The 12,819-nt window shown below is 40.0% G+C and overlaps 1 protein-coding gene across 6 annotated transcripts in view; it reads left to right on the forward strand.

The window, feature by feature from the left end:
- The first annotated feature begins 5,175 nt into the window (after window positions 1-5,175).
- The window catches only part of HNRNPR (heterogeneous nuclear ribonucleoprotein R), a 28,170-nt gene continuing 20,526 nt past the window's right edge, over window positions 5,176-12,819 (forward strand). Inside the window, exons 1-4 of one of the 6 annotated variants that reach the window (XM_074305900.1) lie at window positions 5,176-5,360; window positions 8,176-8,341; window positions 10,664-10,782; window positions 11,262-11,369. In XM_074305900.1, coding sequence (XP_074162001.1) covers window positions 8,185-8,341; window positions 10,664-10,782; window positions 11,262-11,369 — 384 coding nt within the window. In that variant the 5' untranslated portion in view covers window positions 5,176-5,360; window positions 8,176-8,184. Of the gene's footprint in view, window positions 5,361-8,172; window positions 8,342-10,663; window positions 10,783-11,261; window positions 11,370-12,819 lie in introns of all 6 variants that reach the window. The other 5 variants (XM_074305898.1, XM_074305901.1, XM_074305899.1 and 2 more) reach the window with 5 other exon arrangements.

Below are 12,819 nucleotides of genomic sequence, written 5' to 3' on the forward strand. Positions count from 1 at the left end.
ATATAGAAAAATGTAACGTATGTCAGAACAAAAACAAGTAAGCTACAGAAAAGACTGAGAAGAAAAAATTTGAAGAATACTTGATTATTCACTTCAAAATGAAGAATTCAGTAAGACCCCAGGGTCAGAGATAGTAATCTAAAAGTAAGTCAGACATGTGCATCTTTATTTTTAAAGAGAAATATGATCTTAGAATGTAGAAAATAAGGTAATGGTAGTCCATAATAAACATATATCTTTTGGATAAAAGGGTAAACGATGAGACATTCATTTTTAAAATATTATTTTATTTTTACTATGCAAAAATACTTTTCATCTTTCACCTTTGTAAAATCTTGTGTTCCAAACTTTATCCCTTTCTTTCCTCTTCCCCTCCCCCAAGACAACAAACAATCTAAGTTAAACATGTGCAATTCTTCTAAACATATTTCCATAGTCATCATGCTGCACACACACAAAAATCCGATCAAAATGGGGGAAAAAAAACACTAAGAAAAGAGGAAAAAACCAAGCAAACAAAGAATAACAACAAAAATGGTGAAAATATTATGCTTTGATCCACATTCAGTCTCCATAATCCTCTCTCTGGATATGGATGGCTCTTTCCATCACAAGCCTATTAGAACTGCTTGAATCATTTAATTGTTGAAAAGAGCCAAGTTCATCAGAATTGATCATCCCATAATCTTGTTGCTGTGTACAATGTTCTCTTGGCTCTGTTCATTTCATTCAGCATCAATTCATGTAAGTCTTTTCAAGTCTTTCTGAAACCATCCTGCTGATCATTTCTTACAGAACAATAATATTCCAATACACATTCCAATTCATATACCATAACTTATATAGCCATTCCCCAATTGATAAGTATCCACTCAATTTCCAGTTCCTTGACGTTACAAAAAGGGCTGTCACAAACATTTTTGTACATGTGGGTCCTTTTCTCTTCTCTACAATCTCTTCAGGATACAGACACTGCTGGGTCAAAGGATGTGCAATTTGATAGCCTTTGGGTATAGTTCCAAATTGTTCTCCTCAATGGTTGGATTATTTCACAACTCTACTAGTAATGCTTCAGTGTAAAGTTCTGTTGTCTCCAGAAGCTGCCGATTGCTCTCTGGGAGGAGATCTGCTGTGTCAACTCAAATCTCTCGGACAGATTCTTCTTCCTGTAGAGATCTTGTCTCCAGACAGTTGCCACCAACTCTGGTCCAGAGTAGTGACTTCTTCTTCCTCCAGAGAGCCGCCTCAAATCTAGGCCAGACAAGAGACTATCTCTCCAGTGCCGTCCTCTTTTATCCTCCCAGGGAATGGGCGTGGGATAATGCAAGGGTTTTTGGGAAAAATTACTTCAACCAATGAACTTGCTCCTCCTAAGTATGCAAGCTCCTCCCCAGGAGTTCAAAGGGGTTAAACTTCTAGTAAAGACCAGAACTAGAGAATTGTTAAGTACCGATTTAGCACTTAGTAAGAACCTAATATCTCATTATCTCATTAGCACTTAGTAAGAACCTAACACTTTAGTATTCCAGTTTTCCCACATTCCCTCCAATATCCATCATTATTTTTCCCTGTCATTTTTAACCAATCTGAGAGGTGTGAAGTAGTATATCAGAGTTGGTCTTAATTTGCATTTCTCTAATCAATAGTGATTTAGAGTATTTTCTCCTATGACTAGAAATGACTTTAATTTCTTCATCTGAAAATTATCTGTTCATATCTTTTCACCATTTATCAATTGGGAAATGGCTTGCATTTTTTGAGTAAGTTCTCTATATATTTTAGAAGAAAATAGCAACAACTGATAAAGATTAGTGAAGAAAGGGGAAGAAGTTGGGTTTATAGTCTATAAATTGTAGCACAGAGGATTTAGGGGAACAATTTAGGGGTATATAATCTGACAAAACAATTTCATTTAAGAAACTTGTGGGTGATGTTCTAACAATGATAGTTATATTTCTTTTCTTTGCCAGGATGGGAGAGTTAGCAGTTCCAGTGAATAGACATTCAGCATATTGATAGCTAGACTTATCCCAAGAGTTTTGTATTCCTATGGAATTCTGTTGATTTTGAAATGTTGGATTTTGTTTTATGGAGGCAAATAAAAATTCACAAATTTGATCATGACTTGACATGACTAGTGTCAGGGTTAGAAAATAAACCCAAATTTCTTGACCTCAAATCTAGTACTCTTTCCATTGTGCCTCTCCTATAAAAGTTCTGGCAAACAGGCAGCACAGAATAGAGAGCACTGCACCTGATTAAGAAGACCTGAGTTCAAATCCTGCCCCAGATGGTAGTTGTGTGACAACTAGTTGTGTGGGAAAGTCACTTAAACTTTACCTCAGTTTCCTTACTGAGAAATGAGGATAATAAGAGCACCTACCTCCTGGTATTCACCTGGGGTGTGTTGTGAGGATTAAATGAGGTACTATTTGTAAAGCACTTAGCACAGTGCCTGGCACATAGTAAGTGCTATATAAATGCTAACTATTATTGTTATTATCAAAGTAAGATGTGACTAGAGCAAAGGAGAAATTCAGAAAACTTGAATACATAACTGGGCTCTGCATGGGGAAGTCAGACAATAATTATTTGTTAAATAAATGAATCTATTCAGCATTGAGCTAATCATGCAGTAGATACTTAAAAGAGATACTTCTTGAGTGTGTTCTCTTGGTAACTTGATCCTGAAATGGTCTTGGAAATGAAGCCTAGCTTGATTAGGATCATCTTTCACCTACATGCATTGAATTACAAGTGAAAGGGAGAAATGAGGTCAAGATTCTACAGACATTACTAGATTTTAAATTCCTTAAGGTCTGAGATTTAATCATCTTTTTATATCTAGCTTGGTGCTGAAACAGGTTTTGGCAAGTAATAGCATTCAGTTATTGAACAAGTGTTTATAAAATGCCTCCTAAATATATGGCTCTATGCAAAAAAACATCAGTCTCAGGGACTTTCACATCCTTACATGTCACCAAGACATGAAAAAAAATGAACTTAGGGTAAGTGGGAGTTTGTGATCTTTGTCTACTTAAGGTAGAAAGAATTATTCAAGATTCTATAATCTTCAAATTGATTAAAGCTTAAATCCCTAGGAAAGGATGGAGAGATGCCAAGTACAGATAATTTAATCAATTTAAACTTTAATAAAAACTCCTATCTATTGTGTTTTGCATCTATTCCATCTATTTTGTAATAAAGTTCATGGACCTCTATGTAGCCATCAAATATATACTGTAGATAATAGAGAAAATTAGAAATCATCACTAGAAGGCCAAAGAAGGTAGTTTAATCATTTTGATCACTCTCTGAGGGATGGTAATTATGAGAAACAAAAGGGATCCCTAGTCTAGGTTTTGAAAGTGGTCACTTTAAAATTTTTTCTAGATACTCTGTACCCCAACAGTCTTTTCCTGATGTTGTTCATTCGAATTTCACTCTAGTGATGCCATTGGGGGTTTTATTGATCAAGATACTAGATACTTGATATTGATCAAGATATTTTCATCTCCATTTTACAGATGAGGAAACTGAGACAAATAGTGAAATGACTTGTCCAGGGTCACACAGCTAGGAAGTGTCTGAGGTTGGATTTGAACTCTGGATCAATCTTCCTGACTCCTGAACCAGCCCTCAATGCCCTATGGGGCCCCCTAGCTGCCACAACAGTTTCCCTCACTCCTTACTTACCCTTCATAATATCCTACTCCCACACACTTTTCATAACTATATTTGTCCTTATTAAACTGTGTTTCTTTCCCCTTTTTGGCTGAAACCTGACATTTCATGGGTATAGATGCATCCATGCACCAATACAGACATTTCATGTGCAGATGCACCCATGCCCCAAGCACCCATGCAGATCTGCAATTTGTCACTTAGCTAGGGATGGGCTTCTCTAGGAATACAAAGTTAGGTGTCAAGAGGAAGGACTTAAATTTAAATCTCCTCCATTAGATCAGTTCTCCATTCACTTAGCCATGGACTCCCAATTCAGTTATTTTACGTTGAGATTTTCTCCACATCTACTTTACTGAGCACAGAGGACAGAAACTGTGTTATCTACCCTTGACATCTCCCTATTCTTTCCCAGGGCTCTGCAGTGATCACTGTGTTTTTTGAATGAATGCTTATTTGAATATTTTCGGCAACCCCCCTAATGTATAACAATTGTATCAGTTTTCATCTTTCACTTTTGTATCCCCAGAGCTCAGCTTCAGGGCTTGCCATTTAATTGTTCCATCTACAGGTATTTATTTTTATGCGCATTTCTTTAGCAAACCATTGACTGTCCTATTCTTTTGATCGATGCCAGTGCCTTCCCTTTGTTCATTACCTGCAATTTACTAGTTATTGCTTGTTGCACATTGTTTTTGCATGACGTCTGGCAATTAATAGTGTGAGTTCTTAGACAGCCCGGAGTTTTGGCCTTGCACTGCCTGGCACATAGTAGGCGCTCAGTGCATGCTTCCTGCACATTTGTGCTGGACCTCCCCGTGTGGGGGCAGGGCCTGTGTCAGCGCCTGGCCAGGCAGACCGGGGCACTTCACGGATGTGGACAAGATTAGCGCGATGGTGAGTGACAAAGCCAAGGGCTCCAATTTTATCCCTGGAAACTACAGATTCGAGGCTAGAAATGGGCGTCACATCCCCCACCAGGCCCCTTTTCGCCGACGTTAGTCGAAGTGGTCACGGATAAAGCAAGTTCGGGTCCGAGAATCGGGTGGGTCCGGCCTTGGGGCCTGGGACCATGTGGAGATGGAGGCGGTCCCAGGCGTCAGTCGCGTCTCGACGGGGTGAGGCAAATTGCAGGGAGGCCAAGCCGCTCACTTCTCCTGTGCTCGCCTGCAAGTGAGAGGTCGGAAGTCTAGAGCCTTCAAAAGGACTCCCCTAGTTCGTACCAAAAGAGTCCAGCTGCAGCGGGCCTCAGCGCACCCTTTGTGTGCCTCCCTCCGCCCCCGGCTCCTAGTCCGGCGCCGCTGAGCTTTCCCATTGGCTCAGCGGAGGCCTTCGGTCATTGGCTTTCAGGTCGTCCCGGCTCGTCGCTTCCAGCTCACAGTCCCTTTACCATAGGTTGCAGCAGCCGCCGCTCGAGCCTTCCTCAGCGCTGATTGGTTGCATCGGAGATCCGAGTCCCTGGAAGCAGTTCCGGGAAACCCCGCGTGCTGCCGGGATCTCGCCGCCCGTTCCATGAGGAGGAGGAGGCGGAGGAGGCGGAGGAGGCGGCGGCCCTGGGGGGGGGAAAGGGCGGGGGGAGACTGAGAGGGGGTGGCGCGCGCGCCATTTCTAGTCGTTTTCAAAGAGCCTCGCGCTCGTTCTCACGGGCCCCCATCGCCGGCGCCCGCTTTGCCCTGGTGAGTCTCGCGCCCGCCCGTGGGGGGAGGGGCCGGCCGCCCCGATTCGGCCGGGCCCGGGCCCCGCGCCACGTCCCCGCTCTGGAAGGGGCCGCCGGGCGGGCCGGCCGGTGCGAGCGGGAGGGGGGGAGGGAAGGAGGCAAAGAAGAAAAGGGGGGGGCGGTTCTGGGCCGGCACCCGGCGCGCAGCCTCGGGCCTAGGCCGGCCGGGCGCCTCCCTCCCCCGCAGCGCACTCCGCTCGGGGCCGCGGGCCGCGCCTTTCCCGCCTCCGAGGAGGGCCCCGCCATGCGCGCCGGGAGGCCGGAGGGGGGGGGGCGGAGGCCGGGTCAAGCTAGGCCGGGCTTCCCGGGCCTTAGGGAGAAAGAGGCTCCCCCATAGTCCCCCCCCACGTGATACGTTGCCATCCCTCCCACCTTCCATCCATCCCCAGTAGACTGAGAGGCAGTGGTAGTGGTCCAGGGAGTGAGAGTAAGTTACTCCCCCCCTCCCCACGTGGTGTCCAGGTCAGGCTCTTGCCGGCCTTTCGGCCGCGCTCCTGGGTCGCTAATGTGAGCATTAAAAAGATCCGGGAAAAGAGGGGCCAGGTAATTTATCCCCTCCCCTGCGTAATCCCTCCAAATTTAAATGGTCTTCGTGGTCCCTCCCCCTAAAGAAACCTCTCTCCCCCCCTCCCTCCAACAAAAAGCTCACTAGAGTGTTTACTATCGCCCGAAGTTTGCTCTGGCTGGGTGGTAGTTTGCCAATGAACATAATAGGCTTAGTTCTCCAGCCTTGGGCTTGAAGGAGAGGCAGGTTTTTCTTTTGGAATCCCCTAGACCTAGTCTGTAAAGCTGCATTTTTTGAAAGTTTCAAATTTTTTTTTTTTTTTTTTTAAGTAAAGACACCCCCCCCTTTCCTGTCTTTCCTCCCCTCCCCCTTTCCACCCCTCCCCCTCCAATATCTGCTTATTTGAGGCATGCTGAGTACATCTGGTACTAATAGTATTCATGACTTTTTTTTTTTTTTTCCATCTTGTGCTTAATAGGCAACCTGTCTTATGCTTTACCCATACTTTGATAATGATACTTCTTAACAGAAATGTTCACATCTGTTAAGAATTTGCTTCCATTCTGTGACTGCAAAATGTTGCTTTGCTGCGAAGGTCTCGTGATGATGTGTATAACTTTGGAATTTTGAAGATTTCCTAGCTGTATGGGGGGAGGTATGAACATTCAGGAGAAGGGGGAGTCATAGGACGCAGCCATGGGAAGGAATATGGTCTGATTTAATAACGTGCAGATGCCCATTTTCGTGATAAACAGTTGAGCACAGTACTGTGAAGTTTTGAGTGTGTTAGCTTCTAGCGAGTCCATCAGATAGCGTTTTGAGGCCTGCATTGAAAAGCATTTACCCATGTCAATAAGAGTGCAACAGCAAAATATGCGTCTGTCTGTACACAACCTGTACATATCACCAGACAATCAAATCTTTAATACTGCTCTTTGACCATAACATATCCTGACAGCTTTAGCTCTTCCAGAATAATTCATCTGTGCTGAATTTCCTCATTTCCTCCTCTCTCCCTTTTTTACCCTAACTCCAACTTTGGTCTGTTCTATCTTCTCACATTATCTTCAACTGGATTTCAGTGGTCTTTGAAAGAAATTAAGTTGTTTTAAGTGGGACAATGGCTCCTGGTGTTTCCCACAATGTCTGGTAGGCTCTCTCGTAGTGTGCAGAGGCACGAGTTTTTTGGGAGACTTGTATTTTCTTGATAGCTTTTACCTTGAATTTTCTTCAAAAACCAGGCTTCTTGATACCACCTTCATATCCTTTATTTCAGTATATGTTGCAATGTCTTTCTTCTGCTGCATATTATCTTCATCAAGTTGTCATTTCACCACAAACAAATGCACCTTTAACTCTTAACTGCTTTTGTGAGGCAGGTACCTTTTCATCTATGCTGGTCTTTTAGAGCTTTCCATTTAAACTCTCTTCCCCAAGTAGTTAGTCCATTTCAGCAGTACTTGAATGGCGGAATATACAGAATGATTGCTGGCTGGTTAACCGAGTTCACCCTTAACTAGGCCCCATGGATTGGAACTCTTGGAAAGAAGCTAGCTTGAATATATATTTTTGCAGTCTTACAAACTGATATGGAAAATTCAATATATTTGGGTTTCCTTTTTAAAAAGTTGCCTTTACAAATAACTCATTTTAAATGTTTTAAGTTTTTTTTCTCATAAATTTATAGATGGGAAGAATGAAATTAATTTTGTTAGTGATCTTAGTGAGTTAGGATGGAAAGAATCACCCCTAAACACCACCAGCATGTTGAACAGTTATACTTCTGTCGCACCTGTATTGGAATGGAAGGATGACTTGGCAGAGAGCCAGGGATCTTTGAAAATTTTCAAACCTTGAGTGTTTGGTTTGTTTAAAAACAAGATATAATTGAGTTTGTGTAAGAATGGGAGCTACAGAGCTTTTAGGCCTTTATAGTGGTGACTTGTTCATCAAAATGTTTCTTTTTGATAACTTGATCACCAGGACTAATCAGATACTTTTCCTTCTGATCAGAAAGTTTGAGCTCTTTGATCACCTTGGTGTACATGAAATATCTTAAAACCTTATGCTTCCATGTACACTTTCCATTGTTTAACCAGAATGATTTTATTGCAAATTTAGGTCAGCTATCTCACAAAAAGGCATTAAATATGATTTTGATAGAATATTAGCAGCATGTGTACAAGTTAGTTTAGATAAGTCATGCATTGTCCTGCAAACTAGTTATTTCTGGCTTAATGTAATATAGCTCCTGAATTTTTTCCAGCAGCATAATAAAATGGCTAATCAGGTGAATGGTAATGCGGTACAGTTAAAAGAAGAGGAAGAACCAATGGACACTTCCAGTGTAACTCACACAGAGCACTACAAGACACTGATAGAGGCAGGCCTCCCACAGAAGGTGGCAGAGAGACTTGATGAAATATTTCAGACAGGTATAATATGCATTTCTTGTTTCTGACCGGTTATGAAAGTGAGGGCAAACCACTTTGAATTGTATAGCTTTTTAAGGTTAAATAATACTACTGTTTCTGATCTGTCCGTGTAGAGCTGAATATATATGACTTTTCTGTCATAGAAGGCAAATTGGGTTTGACTTTGACACTGACTCTTATTTCATGATTTTGAAGCCTTCTTAGTGTTGAATATGCAGTCTTAGTTGCTTCAGACTAGTACATCAATTTGTCTTAGTTTTATCACAAGAAAAATGTGTATTCCAGCATTACTAAATTTTACATTTTTTTCTCAATCCAAATCAATCATCATTTGCTTTTACTTTTCTACTTTTAGCTTCTTAATGTGACTCTTAAATCAGTTTAGCTCTGAACTAGGTGTCATAGTGAGGAATAGTTAGGATGTATTATTGCCTGAAACTATAATAAATATCCTTATGTGAGTTTTGTGGCCTGTCTACTTTTCATTGGACAGTAATCCACATCTCTCAGCATCTCATGGAAGTGTTTGGTTTGCAATAGTTGGCTGCTTTTTTATCCAGAAGTCCCAGGGTTAAGTGCTTAGGAAAATCTGAATATATTAAATAAGGTTTTGGTTGTAGGTGGTTTCAGGTTTTAAAGTGGGAGAAAAATGTTTACCCTTAGGGAATCTTGTTCATAAATAAATATGTCCTCCCCCTTTGATGACATAAATGGATGGAAACCTTCATTTTTAGAGCTTTTAGGGATCTGCAGTCAGCTTCTGAGAAAGAGAATTGAATTGTATTATAAATCTTTCTTAAATACTGTAAGTTGTAAAATAACTTTTTGTCCTTTAAAAAAAATCAGGACATAAATGTTAGATGTTAAAAATGATTTCCTTAAATGTCTCCTGGGTAAGGTATCCATTTGGAAATAGTCCTAAGGAGCTTTTTGTGCATTTCTGCCATGGGAACAGATAGTGATCTGCTTAAAGATGCCCTCTTGAAGAGTCTTGTTTAGTAAGGATGGTGAAGCTTATGGTTTGAGCATAAGCATGGTTGGACCAGGGAAAGGTCTGATGGACCTCTGGGACTGTGGTGTTTGGGTGGCACTGTGGAATTTTTCATGTAAGGAACTCCAAACTTATTTAGACATGATCATTTGAGGACATTTAAAATAAATTATGCCGGTGCATTTAATATTCTTATATCAGCAACTGCAAATGGCACTATATTTGTTAAATTTTTAATTTCAGTTTAATATGAAATTCTTTGGTGGGCTTTGCTACTAGTGGAGTCACTTTTAAAAAAAAAAGTGCTGACTGTTTCAATTTCCTAACAGTCTTTTACAAGCTCATATATAACAATTATAATAAATGTAGGTTAAGTTAAAAGAGCTGCATTTTATTTCTTAGTAAATAATCTATATTTTAACAGTTCATGTTTAAAGTGCTGAGAAGAATTTAAAAAAATTTTTTTTAAGTAGATCCATGCCATAAAATTATAGTTCATTTGGAAAATGTCATTGTTGACTTGCCACAGCATTCCTTAAATCTCAGAATATCTCACATTCAAGAAGAAGCTGCTAAAATGTGGCTTTCTGAATGTTTTTCCAAGTTGTAAATGCACCTATAAATGATTTTTAAAAACTAAGTATTACAGAAGAGTGATTGTGTCTTTCCTTAATTTGACTGCAGCAAAATCCATCTATAGACTCAAAAAACAATTGTCAATCTTTCTTTGGCCCTAAGAAAGGGAAAGTTTTTGATAAACTGAGACTGAAGTCACTAGGTGGCTTTTCTCCCCCCCACCCCTAAGTTGGTTGGGTGACTGGTTACACTTGAATGAAGATTGCAAAACTCCATAAATCCATAGTTTGGAGCAGATAGATCCTTGGAGAAGATAGTAGTGTTCACATGAACATTACTTAGAAATGTGGACCAGCATTGATGATTGCAAGCCTCAGTCTGTTGCACAGTGTGTACAGCAGATTTAACTCTTTCCAAGGCATTTGAAACTCCAGTAATTTTTTTTTTGGAGGGTGGGGTGGTTAATTTTGTATTTATGTGTTTTTTTTGGGGGGCAGGGGTGGAATTGAGGGTGGGGGACCTAGAATAAATTCAGTTTCCTAGTAAAAGTATTTTATTTCTAAATGTTTACATTTTCATGTCCTTTCATATAGTGTTTGTATATAGTTGCATGTAATTAAAAATAAGATAATTTGTTAGTAATAGAATTGAATGTAACTATTTGTGATTTAAAGTTAATAATAGGACAGGTTCATCAATTTGTCACCCCTCTAGATTTTTGAATAATGTTACCATTTTTCAATTTGAATTTTTAGGGTTGGTAGCTTATGTCGATCTTGATGAAAGAGCAATTGATGCTCTCAGAGAATTTAATGAAGAAGGCGCCCTCTCTGTTCTCCAACAGTTTAAGGAAAGTGACCTGTCTCATGTACAGGTAAGACTAAGAATTGGAAGAGGTATTGAGTGAGTAAACGTAAGTGGAGCTTTCTGATTGAGTTCCATGATGCTTGCCTTTAGTTCCAGTGGTATGCTGGGCTCCAGGTGTTTTTTTAAAACCTGAAGTTGGTATACTGCCAAAGTTGAGACTGAAAGCCACATCGAAAATAGCTTATTGGCCATTCATTTTACATTACTGACATCCTCAGGAGATGTTACCAATGGTATGGGGAGCAGACGCTCATAATATTGAGATTGACTGCTACATTATTGTGGGGGGAAATATTCAGGTAGGAGGGACTTATAGATTAAGAATAGCAAATGATAAAGCCAAAGGTAAAAGCCAAGAAAGGCCTATTTGCATTCTTTCTGATGTTTAAATATTGGAGAGGAGGGGAGGAGAGGGCATGGAATCATTTATTCATTTTTTTGATACAAATGCTTCTGGCAACTCCAAATGATTTTTTTTTTTTGTAGAACAAAAGTGCATTTTTATGTGGAGTTATGAAGACCTACAGGCAAAGGGAGAAACAAGGGAGCAAAGTACAAGAATCAACAAAGGGACCTGATGAAGCAAAGATTAAGGTAAAGCCTATTTCAGTTTGCCACAGTTAATGAGGTTAATTGTCATATTTTCCAGTACGCCTAGCTTTTTTTTTTTTTTTTTTTTTAAATTAAGGAGATTTTTCATCAAAGGTAAGAGTTTCTGCTCAACTGTGTTTTTCTCCCTTTTCCATTGCTGAAGGGCATTGAAGTAGAGTGGTAAGGGCCCTAGATTTAGAGTCAGGAAGACAGATTTAACTTTGGACACTTGTGGCTCTGGGTTTGGGCTGAGCCTCTCCAGACTTCAGTTAGCTCATTTTCAAAATTCATGTATTGTCTGGGGGATCTTCTTCACAGGATATTTGTGAGAAACAGATGAGAAAATTATATTGTTTGTGCTTGAGCATAATGTGATGGAAAGGGCACTACAAAAGTCCCTAGTGTTAAACTCTCTAAGGCTCAATGTCTACATCTGCCAATTGGAAAGGATAGTGATATTAATAAATTCTAATATGATATTTACATAGCCAAATTCTTTTACACATATCATGTAATCTTCCAATAGCCCCATGAGATAAATAATGTAAGTATTATTATCATCCCCATTTGACAAGAAAGAACCCAGAGTCATATAACTAGGAAGTATCTTGAAATGGCCTTAGACAACCCAGTCTTTTTGAGTTTAATTTCAGCATATTTTGTCCCCTGTGCTGTCTTGCCATTGTTAGGCTTGTCCTGTTTGGCTCCTAGTTTTTGTGGAGCTCAAATGTGTTTTTGTGTATGTGCCTGGAATTTGGAAAGCACTTTGCAAATGTCAGATTGTCATCATTATCATAATGACACCTGAATTTGTATAGGGTTTTTCAGAATATTTGTTTCTATTTGTTTGAGCCTTCTCCATGTATCTTTTTCATTAAAGAAGTCACTCTTCAGTCACTCTTCTTTCTTTTGATTCTCAGTGTGCCTTCATGATTAAAAAGAGGCCCTGAAAGTGAAATGGGAGATTAGTGCTGATTAATGAGGATACCTAGCCAGATTTTATGTTAGCTTAGTTTTCTTGACTGGCCATTTACCTTACAATCTTGAGCAGGAAACAGACCATCACTTTGCTAGAATGATAGAACTTCTTCCCCCTGTCAATAGTATTTTATTTTTCCAAATACACGTAAAAATAATGTGTGTTCCAAATTTATCTCCCTCTTTCCTTTATCTCTTCCCACCTCAAATCAGCAAGAATTCTAATATAGACTAAACATCTACAGTCTTTTAAAACATATCTCCATATTTTCATGTTGTGCAAGAAAAATTAACAAACAAAAAATCCTAAAGGTGAAAATGCTGTGCTTTGATCCACATTCAGTCCCCATAGTGCTCTTTCTGGATGTAGATGGCATTTTTCATCCCAAGTCTATTGAAATTATCTTGAATCACCTCATTATTGAAAAGAGCTAAGTCCATTACGTTGATCATCATTTTTCACCCCAAGTCTATT

Source organism: Sminthopsis crassicaudata, chromosome 3 (genome assembly GCF_048593235.1).
Source record: "Sminthopsis crassicaudata isolate SCR6 chromosome 3, ASM4859323v1, whole genome shotgun sequence".
Taxonomy (NCBI): domain Eukaryota; kingdom Metazoa; phylum Chordata; class Mammalia; order Dasyuromorphia; family Dasyuridae; genus Sminthopsis; species Sminthopsis crassicaudata.